This window comes from Streptopelia decaocto (assembly GCF_964273445.1).
Source record: "Streptopelia decaocto genome assembly, chromosome: 2".
Lineage (NCBI taxonomy): Eukaryota > Metazoa > Chordata > Aves > Columbiformes > Columbidae > Streptopelia > Streptopelia decaocto.
Genome location: NC_138655.1, coordinates 14,821,619 through 14,844,859, shown reverse-complemented (window position 1 = coordinate 14,844,859; position 23,241 = coordinate 14,821,619). Strand labels below are relative to the sequence as shown.

Sequence of the window (23,241 nt, the reverse complement as noted above, 5' to 3'; positions counted from 1 at the left end):
ACAGGGTTTTTATAACTATTTCTGCAGCTTCCAGTGCAATCTTACAGTCAATGTCTTGACCTTACACCAGAGTGTTATTAATCACCTGCTTTACAGATGCTCCATGAGACACATAGGTACAGAAGCAGCCTCTGAACAGAAACTTCCTTCCTAAACTAAGGAGGTGTGGACACGACACTGTTGTGGTGCAATTTGGTCTCTGCCAAGGCACTCACAGCAAAACTGTGGTAATGGCCTTTACTGGTCAGCTGCTGGAGGAGAACAAGCCGAGGCACCTGAGAAGTGCCTTCAGCCCTCCTGGCTAAAAGGCAAGGGCTTGGGAAGGGGGGACTGGAGAAAGGATGCTGGAAGTCAGGTTATAAGCTCATGGGTACCCGAACAAAACCCGGCTAGCTAAAACAGAGTGTTTCTCTTACAACTCCTCAGGCAGAGAGCTTACCACACATGACGTTGTAAAGTTCAATATTTTCAAAAGGAGGTACTTTGGTCTTGTATTTGAACGTAGGGCCATAACCTATAAAGACAGTCTTAAAAAATAAGAGAGACAAGAATACAAAGAAAAGCATTAATAAGTAGAAGGTTTTTTTCAGTGAATATTGACATTTTAGAGACTTCCAATTTCTTCTGCCTTCAATGACCCTCCCACAAAGGTTACTGCATTGCTTATACCTGCATGCTGTTTATCTTGTTGTCATAGCCATGGTCTCCATGGAAGAAACATTTTCCTGTTGGTTTCTTGTAGACATCCACAGCTTTCCTAAATTGAAAAAATATTGGAATATTTCCTCAAAGCTGTAGATATGGTGGCTGACCGGGCAACGTACTTTGGAGGTAGGAGGGATAAGGTCACAAAACAGTGCATTGCTCATCTCTCTTGATTAGCAGTAGTGGGGACAGGAGGCTCATCCAACAACCCCAGGGTTTCTCCCTCTCTTCTTACTATAAGAGGGTGCAATCTTAAGAGCCAACTCTTACTCATTGATAACAACTTTAACATCTATTTACTTATTTTCTTGGACTTTCTCATATCACATCTTCTACAGACTGGAGATATTTTGGATCACTCTATTCCAATCCTCAAAAGGCCAAAAGAGGGTTCTAAGAAAGCACTTTTGTGATATTACAATGCTGCAAAATGCTTTCACCTGTTTGCCTTCCACCCAATAAACAAACAAAAAAACAGGGAGCAGAAACAAAGCTGGAGGGAAAAGATAAAGATTGCAATGAAGACAAATAGCTGAGAAAATACATGCTGTATCATAGGAATGCTAATTATCAGCTTGTTACTGAGTATTTTCTTTTAGAAAATATGTGGAAAAATAAGTATCGTGTCATAGTACCAGCTTGTTCCAGAGTACATTTTACAGTTTTATGAGGGCCATGTGCAGGCAATACATGTAATGGACCAGATTATCCTACAAGTCAATTTCTTCATCTGCAATAAAATGATGTTCAGCCAAAGTTTGATTCTAGCCTTGCAAATTACTAGAGTTACAGCAATCAGTTCTGTAACTACCATTTTCCTGGCTGTGAATATACAATGAATTACGTTACCAAATGTATTATTGGTGAATGAGATTTCAGAAAATGAACAAATAAGCCAAAGAAAGTCTGATGTAATTAACAAGAAATTACTAAGTGTAAATCAACTTGGGCCATCCCATCAGTTCCAGTAAAATGCTTAAAACTAAAACTTTTATAGGCCTTAAAACTCAGAGTATGATTCTTTGAAAACCCAAGCCACAGAAACTGTACGAGGCAACCAGCCAGCCAGCTTGTAGAGTTATGCAAGAAAGCAACTGGGGTTTCTCTTTCACTGCTTCAGCAGAGCGATCCTTGCATAATTCACAGAAAGATAAGCACAGATGTTAAAAAGCACTTACAACACACTGTGTGTTTGCCTGGCAGCTGTATGGGCAAAAAAAGCATACTATAATTTAAAGCTCATAACAGACTACCATGAGCCAAAAGCTGTGTCATCTTCCAAGAACCAGAGTCAGCTTTATGCATGAAGACCCAGCCATTCTCATACTGTAATACACAACGTGTGTTGGAAGACCCAAGCAAGAAAAAGAATATGTGTTAAACCAGAAAGGGATGCACAACTCATAAAAAAAGGTTACACATCTCCTGTTCACTCTATACATTTCTGTGTCAACTTGTTTTTCCTTGCTCAATTTTTAGCTAAGAATATTAAATATTACCCATATTTTATTACTGAAAATTCAGAGGTGTATGAGGAAGAACAATGCAAAACAGGGTTTTCTCTGAGCCAAAGCATCCTGTTTTTCTGTGGATTTCCTTTGCAACACAATATTCTGCTGGCACTTTGATGTCCACCCTGTCATACCCTTCTACATGTTCTCAGGCGTTCACCCACTCTGCGAATATCTCTATTTTCTTTCCATTCACCCTTGTCATCCACGCAGCCTCTTGTTCCCTAACATCCCCTGGTCACATGTGCCTTCCCCTCCCTCTCATACTCCCTGCTTCCTGGTTGGAATATGCTTGCACGTCATTAAAAAAGCTTATCAGCTCCTGTACTTGAGCTAATCAATGAAAACCCACACAACTGCTTGAAGAAACCAGTCTGGTTTTCTACCCCCTGTTCAGCTTCTGTTTTTCCCAAACAATTTTGTGTTTGGAATCACATGCCCCTGCACTAAAAGTGATTGAACTTCACCAGGAGTTCAAAACTCCTTTTGCTCACAGGGTACAGGAGCAGGATGCTGACAGACGGGGCAATCCCAGGTGTCTTGTTTCCTCAGAAAAAACAACAACAAAAAAAGGCTGAAAAATCAGGATGGAAGCAAAAGCAAGAGATTACCTTGCGACATGCCATTTGCGATCCACCAGTAAATGGACGTCCTCAATTCTTCGGTTGTAAGCATAGTGCAAGCGTTTAGGCAGGTGCTGTTTCAAGTAGGGCTTGAAGTGCTGGTCTGGCTTTCTACACTGAAAAATAAATGGTTACAAACGACACTGCTGTCAGTTAGCTGAGACACGCATAAACCGTGAATTACAGAAATCAAGCTGTTATGGTCATTACTGATGATGTCTTGAAGACAAAGTGTACATCTAGAGTACATGGGCCAGCCCTTTCTTTGCAGTATTTGCGTAAAAGCAGGGCCTGGGGAGTCATTCAAAGATATATTTGGAGAGCTTCATTCTCATGACAGTCTTTTGAAAGCATCATGCAAAACATCACACTTACTTAGCTCACAGATGCGTTTTATTCTATACTGGACCAAAGTTTAAGTTTCAGAGGAAAGCTGAATGCTCAAAACACTGCAGATATATTTAAAGCCATCTGGTTAGAAATTTCTATATATTTTTTTTAATCAGCTTTTATTTCAAACATTTTTTTCCTTTAAAAGCAAGGTTATAGTTGAAACCTATCAAATGAAGTTTTTCAGTGTCTTCAAAATGCTAGTAAAATATTTACCCTAAAAGATTACTTTCCATTTCTGAAGGAACGAATAAATAGACTCAATTCAGGGAGTCACGACGGTGAGGAAGATTCTGGCTTTGCACTGCCCAAAAAAGTTATAAAAGCTACTACAACAGCAAACAGTGGGATTTATGACAAACATTAATCTGTACTCATGAAGGGCACCATTTAACACTCTTTATTCATGTTAATGGTTGGTTTTCCTGCCTGAAGAGTGAGAAGAGAATGCTCAATAATGCCCTAAATAAAGATGCGAAGTAAGCAGTAAAGTACAGACAGAGATACCTCCTAGTCCTAAATACTTACTGTAAGGTTGGCAACAATCACTTTAGGGTCATCTGTTAAGCAAAGAAAAAAAAAAAGACAAAAATATAAAAGATGAACAATTTGCAGAGAAACACAGTAATAATGTAGTTTTACAGCAGCATTTTCCTAAAACTTGGCTGGATCTTTACTAAAATTATACCGTATATATCAGATAAAATATCCTGAATGTGAACTAAAGTTTAAGTGTGCATACTTAGTGATATTTTAGTTGCTTAGGTAATGTTGCTCATGTTTTTATGACTTGGAGCTTAGCTTAATATTTATCCTATTTTCTGAAAACATATAATTTCCAGTCCTGTGACAGCTTTCCTTTAAAATCAAAGTCATCCTCAAACACAAAGCTTTTCCTTGAATAACTTGGAAAGCACATTTGAATGCCAACGTACACTTCCTTAGAAGCAGAGTAAGGTAAATATGTAGCATTTTTTGAGTCTTTTAACATTTCACAGAGTAAGTGACAAGCCACAGTAAAGTATTCTGGATATGCCTTTGCACTATTAAAGGGACATATAAGATGTAGAAAACCCAAAAGCAGCAATGGTCCACGCTAACTCCATCTTCTTCCAGAATGGTGGAAAAAAAGAAAAAAAAAAAGAGAAACAAACATTTGTGAAAATCTCTTGCTTAACTATTATTGATTTGGCTGCTTAAGGCACAATCTGGCTGAGCTTGAAATGAGCTCTAGTGAATCTCAAAACACAAGCTACAGGCTTATCCATTGCGAAGGTGTGTCTGCAGGCCTAAAGGCAGTGTTATCGATAGGAAAATGGAGGAGGAGTAAAAAAAGTTGGTAATTTGCCATTTAAGGGGGCAAATTCCAGTTTTAAAACTAAGGAATATGTTTCTTCGTTCTGTGTTCAAACTGCTGATCTATAAGGAATTGCCAACATTCAAAGTAGGCAGCTGTGGACAGAGGCCAAAAGAAGGCAATGATATTGTGGCAACAGCAATAGCATGACTCAGAGGTCAGTCAGAGTAGCTGGTCTTTTTGGAAGATATTGCCATTCATCCTCCAAAGAAAACTGGGTTTTCTCAGCAATTTGGGAATTCAAGGATTGAAATATTTAAAAACAAAACAAAACAAAAAACAAACTTCTCAGAACTGAAACACAAGTTTTCAGTAGACTGTGAAGTGTAAGAATTCAGTCTTTATGCCAGACTAATGAGTTTTATCAATGTACAACACTATTTTCAACAGACTTTACACACTCGTCCCATATTCCTAGAGCATAAATACCCAGGTAAAATAGCTTGTAACAAAACAAATGCATACGTAAATCAGTATCTAAGAAAGTTTTAGCACATTCTTACAATTTCTGCTACTACTCTGAAAATCTTTGAAGAACAATTTTTTGTGAAATCTGCCCTCAGCCAAAGTATATCTAAAGTGTTATGAGGGGTCAGCTGGCTGTCCCAACTATCTGATCTTCCTCTCTACCAAATGTTGTCACCCTGCAGCATATGTTGCAAAAAACATGGTTAGATTATAAGTTTCACAGTTTGCATGTTAGCTTAAACTGCTGGCAAAGCCAGGTTTGCCTGAGTATGCTGAACCAGAGCAACCACAGCACTGGCACAAGCCCGTCCTGGTACTACTGCCCTGGAGGCAACAGTCTTCAGCAGAGGGTAGCAGGGGCAGCTGGGTCTGAAATACTTTAAATCACAGAGTCAGCTCCACCAGAGGACTCTTACTTGAGCCCTGAGTCATCTCATCAAAGATCAGCTAATACCAAACACCACATCAGGGTGAATTTCTAACAGCATGGTACAAAAGAGCAGCAAGTTCTACTGTCAACGTTGGCCCTGAATCCATGCTCTAAATCTCCCTTATATCCTTCAACATCCCCAGCCTGTTGCTGTTTATCAACCCACGCTGCTTCTTATCTGTGCCAAAAGTATGAAGAAGCTACTGAATTCAAGATTAACCATTCATTTTTTTCCATTAGCTCAGAAAATGTACCAGATATCCAATCCATGCAGTGCTGAGATCTCCCAAGTCCCATTTTTGATGACAGAGGGGACAAGTGCATGAATAAACTCATAATGACATGTTAACTAGCATGTGAAACTGGCTTCAAGAGATCCCATTCCTTGCCGTAAAAGGATGGGTTTAACCCAGAACATGTCCCCCCTTCACTTGACACAGCTCTACCACTGCGGGGTCTGTGAACTACAGACTGGGAAGGGGGCAAGTGGGTGGTCTTCACTGGGCTTCCCTCTCAATGTCCCACCAATACACTGTGAATTTACACCCTTTGGACAACACCAGCCCAAGAAAGGGATGAAGTCTATTTCTCAGGACATAAGGGGTACAATTAAATTAACTTACATTTTAGGTTATTGCTAGACCTAGGGCGAATTCGGCCTAAAGATCCCGGTAGCAAAATGATATCTTCCACATTAGTCAGATAGTTGCTTAAAAATTCAGTTCTTTCACACGTAGTGTCTTCCATCCCTGTGGAAAGAAAATGCAAAATTAATCCAGCTGGAAAATAAACATGTTTTCCAAAACAGCACAGAAAGCAACCCCAATCAGCCTATGTATTCTTTTATTTTGAATGACTAATATTATTTTTGTTCTTTCCAGTCATCTAATTCCATCATCAGTCACCGGCAGGAGCCAAACCAGGGATGATTTTAGTACTTGCCTACACAAGAGAAATACCAGTCTCAACGACATAGAAACAGTCACCATATATACCATGTGTGCACTGACACAACTGTAAACTAAGCTCATGGAAAAATCTAAGTCTGTTTCTAGTTTAATGTACTAATTTGGGATTTTTTATTTTTTTTTTTAAACAAAGGATTTTAAGAGAAGTCACATACAAAAGGTATTGTCTGTTGGTGGTCTGTTCTAAGGCAGCCACAGATAAACAATTCTCTCCTACAGCTGTTTGTGGTGGGGAGGAATGTATTGCCAGTCACAGGCGGTTCTCTGCACCAAACTGCCTCCCCTGGAAATCCTTCCTGTCCCTTACCCTTCTCGCCCCACAGCCAGAAAGGAGGCATATGCCATTTTATTGCTTATGTAGCAGTCCTTGTGAGACTTTCATAACCAATGATCTAAACAAAACAGGACCTTTGGTAGCATCATTTAAAAGTTTTGCAAAAAAACAGATTTATCTCAAGCATGGTCAGCTTTTCTTTAATAAAACTTCCTTTTTCTTTTCGACGTTGCTAGTATTTACTGTTTCTTCTACTGTAAAGTTACTCCTGATGTCCAAAAGAATGAGACCCGTCAAATAATATCTCTGCTTTTGGGTGACTCTCCATCCGACCCTGAAATATCTTTTTACCACTTTCCTCCTTCCTCCATTATTTTGATGACATTTTCCATCCAAGCTGGACACCGTCCCTTACAGGTATTCCACTCTTTCTTGTAGTAGGATAACTTGACCCACTAACCGCCATGGAAATGTCTCTCAAGTCCTACTCCTGTCCTCATGAAAAGGAAAACAGTGCTACTAAATCCTTTCCTTCCATAAAAACTGCCAAAAAGGTTACTCTATACACATTATAGCCTTCCGATACATGCAATGAGAGCTTCACTATAAAATAGTTTTGCCAAGTATGTTTTGTCACACTCAAGCACTTATTTCATCATTATTAACGAACTGAAGAAATTTAGAAACTGCATACATTACTATAATGTTAAGCTGTTTGTAAAATTGTCTGTGAAAGCACCAAAAGAAGCATGAGTAAAGGTTAGCACTGCCAGTAAATACCCGGATCACTGTTATAAAAGAGAAGTGTCCTCCAATGACAATTAACAGGTGAACTGAGTGGCCAGTCTCCACAAACTGGCTGGTTGAGGGGATTTAAACTACCAGAAAAAAATCAGCGCAAAAATATCTTAAATGGAACTTTCATTTAAGCCACCTATTATATGTACAGCAACATTGCTCAAGCATTTATATACTGATAAAGAATATTGTTTATTTTACCATGATCACCAACAAATATGACATTGACACATCGATGCAGTTTCAACTGTTTCAGTCCATCCATTAGCTGTCCGACTGTCTTGTCAATCTCCCTCAGGGGATTCACCATCATCTGTATAAAAATGCAGAAAGGAAAGAAGTTAATTCTGTCATTGCAATATTCCCCTTTCTTCTACAAAGGGAGGTGCTCTGGCAAAACTCTGACAGGCCATCCAGGTCAAGAGGCAAAGCCTTGGCTGAGCTGTTACACCTGCAATTATTGTAGCATTTCCTTTCCTAGATCCACACTGTGATTGCGTCATGAGAAAACCTTGCTGAGATGTTGACACAAGAAAGCACGAGATCTTTATGGCTGATCCTAGGCCTCCCATGGACATGTGTACATTTGGTAAAACTAAGAATAGATATTAGAAAAATGCATGTGACTTTGGGGTTCAGTTTGTTTCTTATCCACACATTTAGATGTATATTTTAAAAAGGCTATTTTATGTGAACATGAAATGAAGCTTAGGACTTGGCATTTGTATGCGAAGTCACTTAATGAAATTTTCTTCGAAGGACACCTGACAGGAGGATGACAGCATGCAAGTCGCTGGAGTAGCACACGGGGCTCAGAGGGAACGTTCTTCAGCTTCAAAGCCAAGAGTTTCCAACATCCCAGATGACAGTTTTGGCAAAACTGTCAGAAGGCCCCATCAGACATGGATGCAGCACTGTGACTCCTTCATTTAAGTTTCCTTTTCGTCAAGAAACAAAACAGAAAACACCAAGACATGTTCACAGGATTGCGTTTTCAGCTATAAGAAAATAAAAGATTTCTTTTTACCAGATGGCACAGAGAAGGGAAACTTTTTAAAGTCAGATTTTAGGCAGAGGACTCTGATTTTGTTTTGGTTTTGAGAAGAAAACATTTCTTGTCACTATATGCCAGCTTCTCCTCACTTGTCTGTTTGATTTGGCGGGTCCAAGTATCTGCAACAAAACGTCCTCCTAGTGACAGACAGAATGCTAACAAATTTTGGATGAGAAAAACACTAGATTTTGGCAGAATTTTCTGAGAAGAAAAAATAAACACCACGTTAGCTTGACCCAGAATGAGATGGCTCAGAAATTCTCCCTCTACCTAAGTCATTAAGCGATGGATGTTAAACAAATCAGATAGGTTTTAAGATGAGACAAGAAATATCATCTCCCCTGTGGCACTATAAATACATGGAGAAGTGGTTCATGGGAGGTGGAATCACAGTGGGGAACAGGAGGAACAGTTTCTGCAACATACGGAAGTGGTTCAGGCAAAGGGTAGAATTTTGAAATATTTTAATTCAGGAAATCCTAAGTAGTCAGTTTAGTTAAAACTTTGAAACATTTTGAGTTTAGAAAAAAATGAAAATTGTCTGTTTCATCGTTCTTCCACTCTCAAATACAAAGAATTTCTTCAATGATTAGGAATTCTATTTTTATGAAACTCTATTTGTAGATTATCAATCATATAAGGAAATATAGTTTTTACTCAGAATCCAAAGCTTATTCAAGGAAGTTGCAAATCCAGATGGGTTTCCCATTAATATTTACTTTTGTCGGCAAGCTTGAGGATTCTTTAAAAAAAAAATAATAATAAAAAGAAATAAAGCAACAATACTTCCAGACATTTCAAGGAATTCAAGTGATGGTAATGTTGTTTAGCTACCCTCTTCACCAATTTAATCTGTAAACCTGCAGAGACATTTCTAAGAATGTAAGAAAGTCAATATAAATGAAAAATCCTGTTCTTAAAAGAAACAAGAAACTCCCACAGAAAACCACAAAAAAAACCCCAAACCTCCAACTTTGCAGTTTTTACTGCTTGACTGTGTTCATAGTCACTCTCAGAAAGGCCCTCACCAATATTTATTCATCCCATTGCATTCTGTCCCTCTTCAGTTTTTAAATTCAGCAATCTTTCATCATGCTATAAGATGCTCACATTTTTCCCAAAATGGTCTTTGCAGCCTAAGGCTGGTTGTAGGTGGCACATTTTGGCAAGGATTCTTCATGTGGATGTGCTACTCTTGCAGCCCATGTTCTTTCCCAGATGCAGAGTTATTGATAAACAAATAAAACTCTTCCACTCTTTCTACACCTAATATATTGATGTCAAGACTTTGGAAGGCTGTAGAGAAACATTTTATCTTTCAAGATCTATGGATCTCTAAGATGGTGCTACAAGAAGGAGCTAGTACTGTTGTGAAAGCATTGGGTATAGCATCTGAGACATACAGACCACAACTGAATTTGCTTGAGTTTTCCCATAGAAGAAGCTTGATTGGAAGGAAGAAAGAATTTCACTCTATCCTTGTTTTTTTTTCTCAACTGGTAGGATCCAGCCTCTACTATATTTGATTGCTCTCAAACAGCACCAGAAGATTAACTTGCAGATAAGATGGGAACTATTGTGTAATAGTAGGATTTTTTTTCTGAAATAATAGTGATAAATTTTCACTGTTGACTTATCAGAAAGAGTCCTTTAGGGACGCATTTTAGATGACCTTTTTATCCAGAAGAAGAAAGGGAAAAAAGCAAGAGTTGCATATGCTCACATTGGTAGGAATGTGTCAAGCTATCTGCTATACTTCATGCCAGAGGGGTACAACTCGGAATGGCAAATTAATGAGTAATGGCAATATCATCCATGGCCATTATCAGTTCTCCTCTCAGGTGTATCTGTGCTAAAAGTTGTCTGAAAAATTCTGGTTTTCTTATACCTGATAATTTTTAATGTGTTCCTGTCTGCCATGCCTTTAAAGAACTGGTCTCAAAATAGCTGATTTTAGTTGAATCATGCAACAAGTCAAAAAAGACCCCCCACAAAAAAAACTATTGAGATGAGTGATTAGAGCCTCTTGTAGGATACAGTGGAGTGTTAAGGCTTTTGTTTAAAGCCTAAAGGATAAATATTTAGCTTGTTTATTTTAAGACTTTTTGAATTACTTAGTTAAATATCTGAAATTAATATAATACTGAAGTGGCCTACAGCCCCTTCTAGGCTGTTAGTGCCAGATGGAGAAAGCCAGTACACTAAGGAATATACTTTTCCTCCACTTGCACCTTTGCCTAGCAAAGCAATTTCTATTTGATCTTTTTTCTTGTGAAAACAGATTATGTACCACTTGTATGGCAAATACAGCATCCAGAAATCATGTAATTGAGAATCCTCTACCCTCCAAAGTCACAAACTGGCTTTAAGATATATTTATATATATATATTTTTTTTTTTTAAACAATTTTTTAAAAGTTCTTTCCTTTTTAGATTTTGAGTCACATTTTCAGGACTTCTCCACAACCACGACATCTAGACACAGAATCTCAAATCATCACCAGGCTTCCGTGAACTGGGGACTTAAGCAGGTTACAACATATTGCAGAATTTGTAATAGCTCAGAAGGGTTAGAAACACTGGTAGTGTCTTCCCAGGGATTTATCTGACACTGCCTCCAGCTGATGGCTGGATTTAAAAATATAAAGAGATTATATAGATGACTTTCCTTAGTGCAAACAGAGTCTGAAACAAGAAAACCATAGCTCCCAGAAGGTTTGGTCTTGTTTGGCTGCTTTCCTTTGGGTCCTTCAGAACATTTATAGAAGTTTTGTCTGAAAAATCTCAGCCTGAAGCACAGAACGAACTCCCAAGTTGAAAAAAGTAAAGCTAGAGTAGTGCCTAAAAAGTGGCACTTCCATCATAAAATTTTGGAACATATGTAAACTTACTTTCTTCCGGCGACCTTCCACGGCATATTGATCCACTCTATGTACTTTTCTTCTTCTTTCCTTTGGAGCTGCAACTGGTCTTTCCTGTCTCCTCTTAGGAGGAAGCTTTCTCTTAGGTCTCTTAGGCGGAGTAAGAGGGGAGCCATAACTACTCTCCTGTACTGGCGGGGAGAGATGTCTGGACTCAGAAAAAAAGCCTGTCTTGGCTCACATCAGATAGTAAAGCTACCTGTGCTAGATAATCCTGAAGCATAAATGCTGTGGCCTTTCTAAAAAATTAGGGGTTTGGACAATTTAGGATCTATCTCTTTTTAAGGAGGAATCCACTAAATTGTACTGAAAGCAGAACAGCAGTTATGAGAGCAGACAGCATAAAAGCAAGTGAAATTGGTGTTTCAGAAGATAGGTGGGGCTTCTGGTTTTGAAAAGACAAAGTTTTATGGAGGGGATCATTGATCAAATATTAATCCGTCAATATTATCAAAATTAAATAAACTATTTCAATTTAAGTAAAATTCATTGCATACAATTTAATGAGTGTCTGGGGTAGGGTGCTGGTGGAAACGCAACATTTCACTTGGATGATGGTTCAGGTACGAGTGAGTACTAGAGCCTGTCCTGTCCAAATGGCTTTCTGCAAGTTTTCCTGCACCCACTTTTTGGCTGAAGCAGCGTCAGCAGTAGCATTATCAGGTGCCACCATTGTATGCCAGGCCATGCACCCCACTGGAATCACCAGAACCCCACCAGCCACTGTCTGGGGACTGCAGGTCTGTAGGACAAAGCTACAAAGGTGAGTCTCAGCATGGAGCTTGTATCCTTCAGCTGGGCAAGGCAGAGCAGGGGCACAAAGCTGCACTGCTACCTGCCTTGTTACCAGCTTTTTGAGCAATTTGAGAATTTAATTTCCTAGCACTTCCAGTGTGGCATCTAATTAACTAATACTATTGGTCATAAATTCATGAATACCTGAGACAGACTTGTAAAAGAGAAAAAAAATAAGACATAACTGGAAAAAAATACTATCCAATTAATCAGCTTGCTTGTAATTTTAAACCATACCACTCTCACTGACTTTGACAAAGTTGCAGGCTCTTGGCACTGCTCAGGATTGCCTGTGAGTTTCTGATAGATGATGCCTATCAGGAGACAGTAACTACGATATGCTGCGTATAACGGGGCATGCTGAGTGGGGTTGAGAAGAGTCGGAGATTTACGATGATATTTAAGTTCTGTGTACTTAGCTTCTCACAGATGTTCAGTTACAGAGCTACGTGAACAGGGAAGGGGAGGAAGGGGATGTTACCATCTGCCATGCTGTTTCATTGCTTCCAAGGCAAGCAGCTGGAAAGGAGTTTCTAGTCCAGTCTCATTCGTCTCTCTCCAGAAAGGCATTTTAATAAAGCAGCACCAGAGTTTTCTGTGTTTTTAAAACGCTTCAAGCTTTGTGCAGTCCTGATGAGCGGCAGGGGAAGGAAGGATTCTCGTTTTACTGTCCCGGAATCGGCTCAGAGCGAGCTCCACAATGCAGAAACACGCGAGCGCAGGAGACCCAGGTCTGAACACTGGAAACGGCCGTCTCAAGATAGTGTGTTAGAGGAGCAGCAGGAACGGCTTAGCAATGCCAGACTTGGATGTGTTTTAGAGCTCTTATGGTAGTATATTTCTAGAATATTTAATTTTTTTTAAAAGTTAGCTAGGAGAAAAAAAAAAAAAAAAAAGCCAAGTTCTTATTAACCAGCCAAATCTTAGTCTTGCTTGAGAAGTGTCAGAACAGAGTTATGGAGGAGGGAAACTAATCTCTCCCCGCTTACAGAAGGGAACTGTAACATCACAAGGGTAACTAGGCAGCCAAAGCTCTGCTTCTTGACCCGGGCGGACCAACCTACCAGAGTTCAACTGCAGAAGCACAGAGGGAAGGAAAAAAAATGCAGAAGTAAATCAAAAGCAAGCACATATTTGATAACTCCCATAACTACTCCTGGAAATGTAATAGAACCCACTGAAATACTTCTTAGAAGTTATTCATGTCCCACAAATAAAACCCCAAAACCAACCAAAACCAAAACAACCAACGAAAAAACCCCAACAAAACAACAACAAAAACACAACCAAATAAACCACAAAACACCACCAAACCAAAATCTCCTAAACCTAAACAATCTAGTACTTTACACCAAAATTCATAATGTTGGAAGACATGCAAAGTTACAGTAGTGGACACTGGACATGATCTGTATTCCATTTATATCAACAACACTGGCAATTCACCAATAAAGTTTAAGTGCTTCCAAGTCCCTTTATTTAGAGTTTTCAAGACACTCTGCATATAGACTCTTATGTATGTCCTGTGAAGCTCTACTTGTGATCTGTTGAAGTCTGGAAGCTGAAAATTATCAGGAATGGATGCCATTAGACCTTTAATATGATACATTTAAAATACATTTGGAACATTATTTGGTCTCATAAGCTCTAGTAAACATTCCCTTTACTCTAATGGACATTTGAAAGATTTTGAGGTTTTCAATGCATAGAACTATTCCTCAAGATACTAAATTCAGCAAGAAAAACTCAGCACAAAATATCCGCTCTTCAAAAAAAGAAACACAAAGGTCATTTTAAATATAACACAGAATTATTAAGAGCTTGTTTTCAAATGTTGTTTGGCTGATTTGCCTTTGCACGAAGGAAAATGAAGCACTCCAACTGTCTAACTGCTGCCAGCTATATACAAGAAAAGAATGATTTCACAGGGAGGTTGTGCACTTGGTATCAAGGAAACAGCTGCAAGGGATCCCTTTAAGGACTTTCTTCCCAGCTGATTTATGTACCTTTTATAGCTCCTAAAATTATATTGAAAACAGTGTCAAGAGAAATAATATAACATACTTCCTAGCTTTTCTATCCTGAAACCGGGCCTCTAGCAAGTCTCAGGGTCTGTATACTTACACAGCTGTATTCATTTATTTAAATTTCCATTCACAAAGTTATGGCCACTGTTTGAACTGCAAACCCATGCTCATCTGCTAACTCGTCTGTTCTCAATTTGCTAAAAATCAATTTCATGCTATTCTTGTGTTTAACACAAATAGCATAAATCAATTTATTTGTAAAACTTTCATAAGCTACTAATTCACACTTTTTAAGAGCCTAGGCTTTGCTTTGCAATTAGAGGTCAACCTTCAGATAACCATCCAAAAGATCCCCCAAACAATAAGAGCCTTTGGGGGCTTTTTGCTTTTATATTGACTTTTACTATGATGATACATTTACACGTCACTCTTTAGACACTTATAATTAACCTGAAAATATATTAGCACATTGGATGCTAAAATGATTTGTTAAAGACTACAATTTAGAGGACAGGTGTCATGCCAGCATCTTCTTAGTCTCCGTTAAGTCCAGGGAAAGAGCCCCACAACTCTGTTCAGAAGGAAATGGTTGTCTACAGATAAATAAAATCAGAGTTGTCAGTCATAACCCACACATCTGTAACACTTCAATAAGAAGAGCTGTGAAGCATCATTGAGTAATATATCCATGAATCAGAGAGCTCTCATTACCAATAACTTGCTTTACGGAGTCAGACACCTCTCCTGTTCTGAGCCAAGGGAAAACACAGAGATGTATACCAATCACTGTCAATTAAGCAAGAGTGCTGGCAGGTTTAAATTACTGCTTATGCAGAAAAAGGAGGACTACTTCCTATCCACTGTGGTGTTTCAGCACTGGTTTGGAGCAATTCCTCACACTCGCTGCTCTGGGACCACAGCTCACGCTGTTCCAACAGGGATGACACCCACAGCAGGTTCATAACTGCTGCAAACTTGTTTAAACAGCCCAAATAACTCAAGCATATTAAAAAAGATTAACGCTGCTTCTCTTTCCTCACTTCTCCAGCAGAGAACAGCTATCAGATGTATACTAAACAAGTAAGACACTACTGCTGGGTACCTGGCTGCTCAGAGAGATTTGTATCAGCTTCCAAAGAGTAGGTCTCTGACACTCTTTTCAGTTCTCAAAGATTTGCAATCTTTGAATACCCTTTTAAAGCATGTATAAAAACTCAAAGTCTTGTGATGGGAATCTGCAGGCATACATTTGCTCTGAAACTAGGAGACCTTTGCCAGATGTCAGAGATATCAGAGATGCCAACCCCAAGCCACCCGAAGCAGTAGGGTATTCAGGCGCAGAATTTACTTTTCCTGCCCACAAATCCCAGACAAGTGCAGAGTCTTTAAGTTGTTGTCACCTGGACATTGTTGGCAGGGAAGCATTGGTCCCAGGCAGCTACCCAAAGCTCAAAGAAGGGGTTAAACCGCTGTAGTGTTTTGCACATAAATTTTTATTAAAATACCTCATGGTGCTTCAAAACTTTAACCAAACTCAACAGCCCTGTCCTGAGGGAATAGTACTGGCAAAGCTTTCTGAACCCCCATAGGGCCTATATGAGACTGGAAATAGCAGCTTTTTACAGTTCATGACAGACTGGAATTATTACTTTGGCTACTGCAGGCTGTCAGCTTTAAACAAAGGTTTTTCTCCTCTGCATTTTTCCTCAATATTTTCTGTGTTATATTTTTATTACTTTTAAGAAGGATAAATTGTTAGAGGAAAGTTAAATTATGCTGTTGCACTCCTGTCTTTGCCAAATAAATCTTTCCATTTGCATCATCATATAACAGAGAATCAGCCTCCTGAAAGGCACGGGCAGTTCCTTCTCTCTGAAGTGAATCCCACATGATAAATCCTTTAGACAATAACTTTGCTTTCTCTGGCAGAGGGGAAGCATACTGCAGAAACCGGAGGAAAAACGTTGCTAAAAATTATACTCCTGAGCAGCGACAATTATTCCAAAAACGTATCTGAGACACGTGCTTTTTCTGCAGGAGAGAGTCTGTACTAACCTCTGAGTTGAAAGGACCGTATCTGTGGCCAGCAGCATCTGGTTGCTCAGAGTAGAAAGCATAAACATAAGGCCTGAAAGAAAGCAAGGTTTTGTTCAGGATAGCTTTCCTTCAGCAACAACAAAAAAACCACATACCTATTAGGTCAAGTCAAATCAAGTCAAGCTTCCAATGAGAGTTCGCTTTATGGAAAAAGAACTGTTTTTCAGTCATGTTTCCACAGTATGATTAAGCAATTAGTTGTTCTACAGTTTTATTAAATCCAAGAACACATGCAGGGAGGCACATGGGGCACCATCTGAGGACACACGTTCTTTCTAAGTCTTGTAGGACAGATCACAACAGCAGCTCGCCTGAGCTTTGCCGCCAGCAGCATGTGGGAACTTGTGTACTACAAAATACTCCTAATTAAAATCTTAACATTTTCCCAGTCCTCAGGGTCCAGTTCTGCAACTGCCATTGCCTGTAAGGCTGTTAAACCTTTACAAACTCAGTAGGATAAGAACAATCCGAGTTAATCCATGTAAACTAAATGCCTCTTGATGAGGAATAAATTCATACCATAGATTTATTGAGAAGAATCAAAATGCTGATGTTTAAAAGTGGAGATTAAAAAATAAACAAATAAAAAAAACCAAATGCCACAAAACTAAACACAAAACCCAAAACAAAATCTTAAATCAACGACAGCAGGTAATAGACAAAAAATATCTTTAGAATTAAATTTCCCCTTACTCTTCCAGGTACTTTTAAAGAGAAGTCAAGCTAGCAGTTACCTAACAGCAGAAGACAATGAGTGAATTACCTTTCGTTGTCTGGAAGGGTTAGCCACTGCAGTATTGTTAAAATTCTGCGCTCATGGGGGATGACACTGGACCACAAAATACAAAAATATACCTTGTTATCATAGAATACAAAAAGCATTAATAAAGTCTTGTTTTGAACTGATTCTGACGTGATTCAAATCAATTGCTTTCAGTATGCTCTATCTTATTTCTAGGTTGATACTGATTCTTATTTTGCAAACAGAGGCAATTTAAGTTCTCCTGGATGTCCACATATTCAAAAACAACAACAACAAAAGGTTATTATTTTTTTTTAACTGGAGTCAGAGCTCAAGGCAGTAAATCGAACTGCTCAAAATATGAGTGAATAAAGATCCATTCTCATAGCTTTAACCCAGATGAACCTTCTTCATGCACAATGGTGTTACCATTGGTTGGCTGGCATGAGTATAAACCATTAAATTGCTCACATCAGTACAGGTTTAAACAACCATCCTGCTCTGGTCATCTTGAAGACAATGGAAAAGTTCCCATTGAATTAATAGTAACTGAACTGAGGGCTGGGCTGGGGTAAATCAAAATGGAGCAATCTGAAACATCAGGCCATCACATAGTGACTTGCACAGCTTTGACAGTTTCTCCCTCTGCAGAACAGAATCATTTTGCCGCTTGTATCCTGAGACTTCTTACTCGGCTGAGGCCAAGTTCTTGCTATGAGAGTGACTAACCTTACAAACAGCTGTTCAAGTTCCAAATATCTCATCTCAGGAAAGCTTGGCAGGCCAGAGACCACGCACTTATTTTAAGACAAAAGCAAAGTCAGTCCAGATTCCACTAGATCAATAGCAGACTCCCAAGGCAGGAATCAAACACAACCATCTTGGATTCACCATGCTGAATTGAATTCAGCATTATTTGGAAACATCTGATAAACAGAGATGCCAACAGCCATTTTGAAGCAAGTTAGCTTTTAATACCTTGTACAACAGTGGTCTTTAGTCTCCAGCTACACAGAGAACTTGCTAAAATTTACAAACAAGGTAATATCGTAAAGCAGAAAAATAATCTTGGGTATTGCCCAGTTTTGAAATTTCTATTAGTTGTGCAATATCAAAAAAAACCAAACATTATTTCAATTAAGTCATTTGTGACTAAGATGTTTTCAACAGTTCTGTTTTCCTAAAAGAGTTTGCCTGAAAATTCTCCCAAAAATATTCTGTGTCCCAAAGTAAATAATACAGTTTTAAGGTATATTTATTTCTTTCATACATGAAGTTTCTGTCTTACTCCCTTATATTTCCATTCACATGACATATCATTCATATGACAAAACCAATGCTATATGATGTTTGGAGTAGTAAAGAGTATTATTCCTAAAGGAATCGCAAAAAATAGGCAAACCCCCTTAGTACTTCAACCTTGACAGTTTGCCCACTTTATTGGATCCTGCTGTTCTGCCACTAAAATGGAATAGAGAGATTGATCCCCATGAATTCTTCAGAACTCAGAAATTATAAAAATTAATTCATTTTTGGTTAGGAAGATACATCTTAGCTGAGACAAAGGAAAATAATTTGGAACTATTAAATAAAAGAATGAACAGCAAGGATACTCAAGGCTGACTTTTAGGAAAGAAAAACTGGATATCTAACTCAAAGGTCAGACTGGATTGTAAAATGAATGAGTTAGGTTTTTGAGTCAATTATGCTGTTGATGTCAGATGACATAAGAGGACAATAAAAGAGTCTTCCACAAACACTCAGAGGACTGGGAAACGTTGCTAGCAATACTAAGGAGGCAAAACAACACACCATGAAATTAAATAATTTTTCACATAATCACACATATTTTCTTCAGACAATGCTAAAAATCAGTGTACGAACTTAAAGAAGCAACCTGTAGCACCAGGTTTAGTTATCAGAAACATTGCACAAGTGAAATAAAGGAGGGTTACAGGTATGGTCTCCAAGTTACTAAATGCTTCGAGTAAGGAAAAAGACTTAATAAACCCTTGCATCAAATTAATTCTGAAATATTAGTTACAAATCTCCAGAAAAGAAAGGGCACTTACACAGACCAGAAGAACGTGCCAGCTTTCACCCCTTGCTTGGCTGCAGTAATCCAAATCTAATGAGGAAAATATAAGAAGATTAGAATGTGTTCAGATCTTTAATGACCCTCAAAAATCAAAAGAAACTGTTATCAAGACACATTCTTCTACCCAGAGCCTAGAAGTAAAAATTGCAGTTTTCAGCCTGTGTCCCTAATTCAAACCCATGGAGTGACAAACCTATGCAAATTCTGTAGCAGTGGACGAGGTCCTTCCCTGTAGACTTTCACCCCTAAATCCCAGTGTTGCTTTTAACACAAAGCATTAAGGTTTATGGCGAGGAATTTCTCCAGTGTTCCATTTAATTTTCAAAAACCAGCCATTACTCACCTGAGCCTTTTAGCATTCAAGTTTTGGAGGATACTCAGTAGGGTAAGAACATGGCTTGACACTAACCAGCATGTGAATAAATGTCTTTCTTTCCCCATATTCTACCATCAGCAGCCATCAACAAAAAATGCATTAGGAAAGAGTACTAAAACAAGAATGCAGATGAGTGAGCGGGGATCTCAAGGAAGTAGGGAGGGACCCCTTCTGTCATAGATGTTTAAGAACTTTTTCAGCTCACCTGAAGCGGTGATTGATGGAAATGATGGAATCAATCCCCATGAATTTTTCAAATCATTTTTTTCAATCCTTTAAATCCAATATACTTTTCTGGCTATAAATTAGTTTATAGCAGAAAGTTCTACAATGTAGTCATACACTGCACAAGCGTATTTTTATTTTGGTTTGGTTTAAACCTGACAGTTTCACTGGGTTATGGTACTGTTCTGATACTAAACAGGTTATTAATCCTTTCTCTTCCCACTTCTACACAGCATTAATGATATTCCCCTCTATTTATTTCTTTCCGAGCAAGAGTATACTTGGTTTGTTTGATCTTTCTCTAATGAAAGCCACACCGTACCCCTCATTTTCTATGTTACCTTTCTCTCTCTTCTCTCTCCTCTTTCTATTTTCTGTTCTATGAATAGCTATACAAGACAGGAGAATGAGAATGACCAAATGTCAGAAAGGTCAACAATCAAGGAAAGCAAACAATATCAGTTTGTAGCTCTACAGAACTAAATTTCTCTTGCAAGGAACTATCCAAATTATATCAAAACTCATTTTAAAAAAGGTAATGTCTTAAAGGCCAGCATTATGTACACAACTAGATTATTTCTTCCCATTATTTATGCAAACTGCAATTTATCTGTTTCATGAGAAAATTAGGCCAAAACATAGTTCCATTGTTTAATAATTACAAAATCTTTGGTTTACTTTAAATCAACTTTCTGAAAATACTTTTAAGACCCCTCAACCTTGTTCAACAGGCACTTATAAACTGTCATCTGGGTACGTATTATTCAAATATTGTGCCTGAATTACCAATGCATCAGTCTAAATTGAAATAAATTTGGCACAGTCTGAGACTATATTTAACAGCAATTAAATTTGGATGTTGTTATCTTATTTATGGGAAAACTGGTCATCTTTTCCTTTCCAGCACCCTGGACATACTCCTTATCTCTCATCTTCTACTCTTCCAAATCTTACTGGACTCAATCCAGTGAAACTGAAATCACGGCTATAAAAGATCTTTTGTTTTCATTGCATTCTGACTTTTTGGTAACGTATCATCTTTTCCAGGGGAGAATATATCTGTAGTAACTCTACAGAAATGGTGGTTTACTAAATAAATGCAGAAAGAGAAGGAGCAGAATGGCCACAGGTTTGCAGCCCATCCTTCTCTGCTTTCAGGTGTTTCTTCTCAGAAGTCTGATTTCAGAGTTGGTTCACATAAATCTATGCTCAAGCTGCCACCAAATGTGGAGCCCCCCAGGCATCTACCACAGCCTCTGCAGCCCCAGATTTCCATCAGCACTGGGGTTTGCATGGTGACATGGACCATAACATGATGTGGCTGCAAAATATCCTCCTCCCCCAATATCCCCGGGGATATTGTTTTGAAATGGTCGCATAATACTGGCCCTGTCAGGACAGAAAGATGCAGGTGAAAAGGAGAGATGAGGAAGTGTGCTTACAACCCACTGATGATAGAATCATAGAATAGTTTGGGTCAGAAGGGAAATTTAAAGCTCATCTAGTCCAACCCCCCTGCCATGAGCAGGGACATCTGCAACCAGATCAGGTTGCTCAGAGCCCCGTCCAGCCTGGCCTGGGATATCTCCAGGGGTGGGGCATCTATCACCTCTTTGGGCAACTTGTTCACTGTTTCACCACCCTCATTGTGAAAAATGTCTTCCTCGTGTCTAGCCTGAATTTCCTTCTTTTTGTTTTAGCCCATACGCTGCAGTGAGAGGTGTGAGTGCAATGCAAGGATGCATCCACAGGCTTGTTTGTATCACATAAATCAGCACAGGATATATAACTTCAGCCTGGACCCTCTACCTAACTAGGGCAGAAGCTACTCCATGTTCTTTAGTGTTTCATGTGTTTCCCAGGTGAAAAGGGGCCCACAATTAAAGCAATTTTGTTTTGCTTTGCATTGCAGATTTATTCTTAGAGTAGAACCCCATCAGGCAGATAAAAGAGTTCAAGTACAAATTCAGCATGAGGAGTGTCAGCTCCACTGCTGTTACGCTTTTCAGTCTTGCTGTACTTGGAAAACCATTGTCCCTGCAGAGCTGCAGCCGACTTTTTTTTTTTTCTTTGGAAGTGTTTGTGTTCCTGCTAAGGTTTAAATGATTTTGCAGCTATGTTTGGGAAGGTACTAATAAACTAAATCCAGGGAATTCAGTATTTGGATTTTAGCATCTGTTACTCTAGCTTGACTTTCTAGTGCTTTGGTTTGCACAAGTCCAAGTGGTCCTGCCTGCCTTTTTGGCCAAATCAGCCCAGATCTGTGCTGCTCCTGACTTAGCACTGCTGAAATCACCCATGACTCTGTCTATTTAGGCAGTACTTTTAAGCATGTGCCAAAAGGCCAACCAAGTAAAACTGCAGTCATCTTGACAGATGAATAATTAGGCCCTGTGTTCATTGCCAAGGTACCCAGCATGCCTGCAAGAAGGTGGCAGCTATTTTTTCATTCCTGACAAGCATAAAGTGTGCTTCATGAGTGCCATGTGAAAACAGCGTGAACACCTTTCTGAACCAGGAGTAATGCAAGTGGAGATCACTCCTAACTGGGCACTCCCAAGTGAGCAGTAAAGGAGAGAAATTCAGAGGCACCCAGGCTGACTTCAGACAGGGAAAAACTGCACCCTCCCTGCTCCCCAGTCATTTGCATTGGCATCAGTGTTTGGATGAGGACACGTATCTGCTGCACTCGAAATAAGCTCAACAGCAAAGACAGTGATCCACTGAAGTCAAACTCTAAACAACATCTGAGAAGTGAGCCTGAACGACTCCATCCTGAGTTTTCCAGGTAGCTCTTGGTTCAGCTCAAGGTTACAACAAAATGCGACTGGACCTTCCCCTCTCCTTTTATTTTTTTTAAGAAAAAAAAAAAAACAAAACAAACACAAACAAAAAAAAAAAAAAAAACCACCCACACACCTTTGGTTTATTTCAAATTAAAATAAGAACATTCAACACTATTTAACATCATACCTTAAGCTGCTACTCATAATGATACACTTGCAAAGTCATCTTTAAACATGCAGATAAGCAGCAGTCATCTAGGTAGAAGAATTTCTATCTGCATTGAACAAGCTTTAAATAAAATTTCCAGTGTGTTTTAGAATTGTGACTGCTCATGAATCTAGTGGTAGCAGTCTCTACTAGCCCTTGGTTAGCCAGACTCTTTACAGGCTAGATAAAATTACATAATGGACTGGAGCAGCTGATAGGAGAACATAAGTTTCCTTACCACCATCAGCTATAGGACAGCAACTGTAGCAGAAAAGCATGGCAAACGGTTACTGCCGCCTCATCACCAGTGAACATCTCTCACTGTCTTTAAATTTGTTGTTTTCCAACTCAAACTACAAGTCATACTTCTTGCAGGCTAACATGGGTC

The 23,241-nt window shown here is 38.9% G+C and overlaps 1 protein-coding gene across 1 annotated transcript in view; it reads right to left on the bottom strand.

Moving 5' to 3' along the window:
• The window catches only part of ENPP2 (ectonucleotide pyrophosphatase/phosphodiesterase 2), a gene marked incomplete at its 5' end in the record, with an annotated part of 55,187 nt that overhangs the window by 13,324 nt on the left and 18,622 nt on the right, over positions 1 to 23,241 (bottom strand). Inside the window, 9 exon segments of the mRNA XM_082046026.1 lie at positions 440 to 527; positions 670 to 757; positions 2,828 to 2,955; positions 3,758 to 3,789; positions 6,108 to 6,233; positions 7,726 to 7,837; positions 16,377 to 16,449; positions 17,182 to 17,247; positions 19,233 to 19,288. Coding sequence (XP_081902152.1) covers positions 440 to 527; positions 670 to 757; positions 2,828 to 2,955; positions 3,758 to 3,789; positions 6,108 to 6,233; positions 7,726 to 7,837; positions 16,377 to 16,449; positions 17,182 to 17,247; positions 19,233 to 19,288 — 769 coding nt within the window.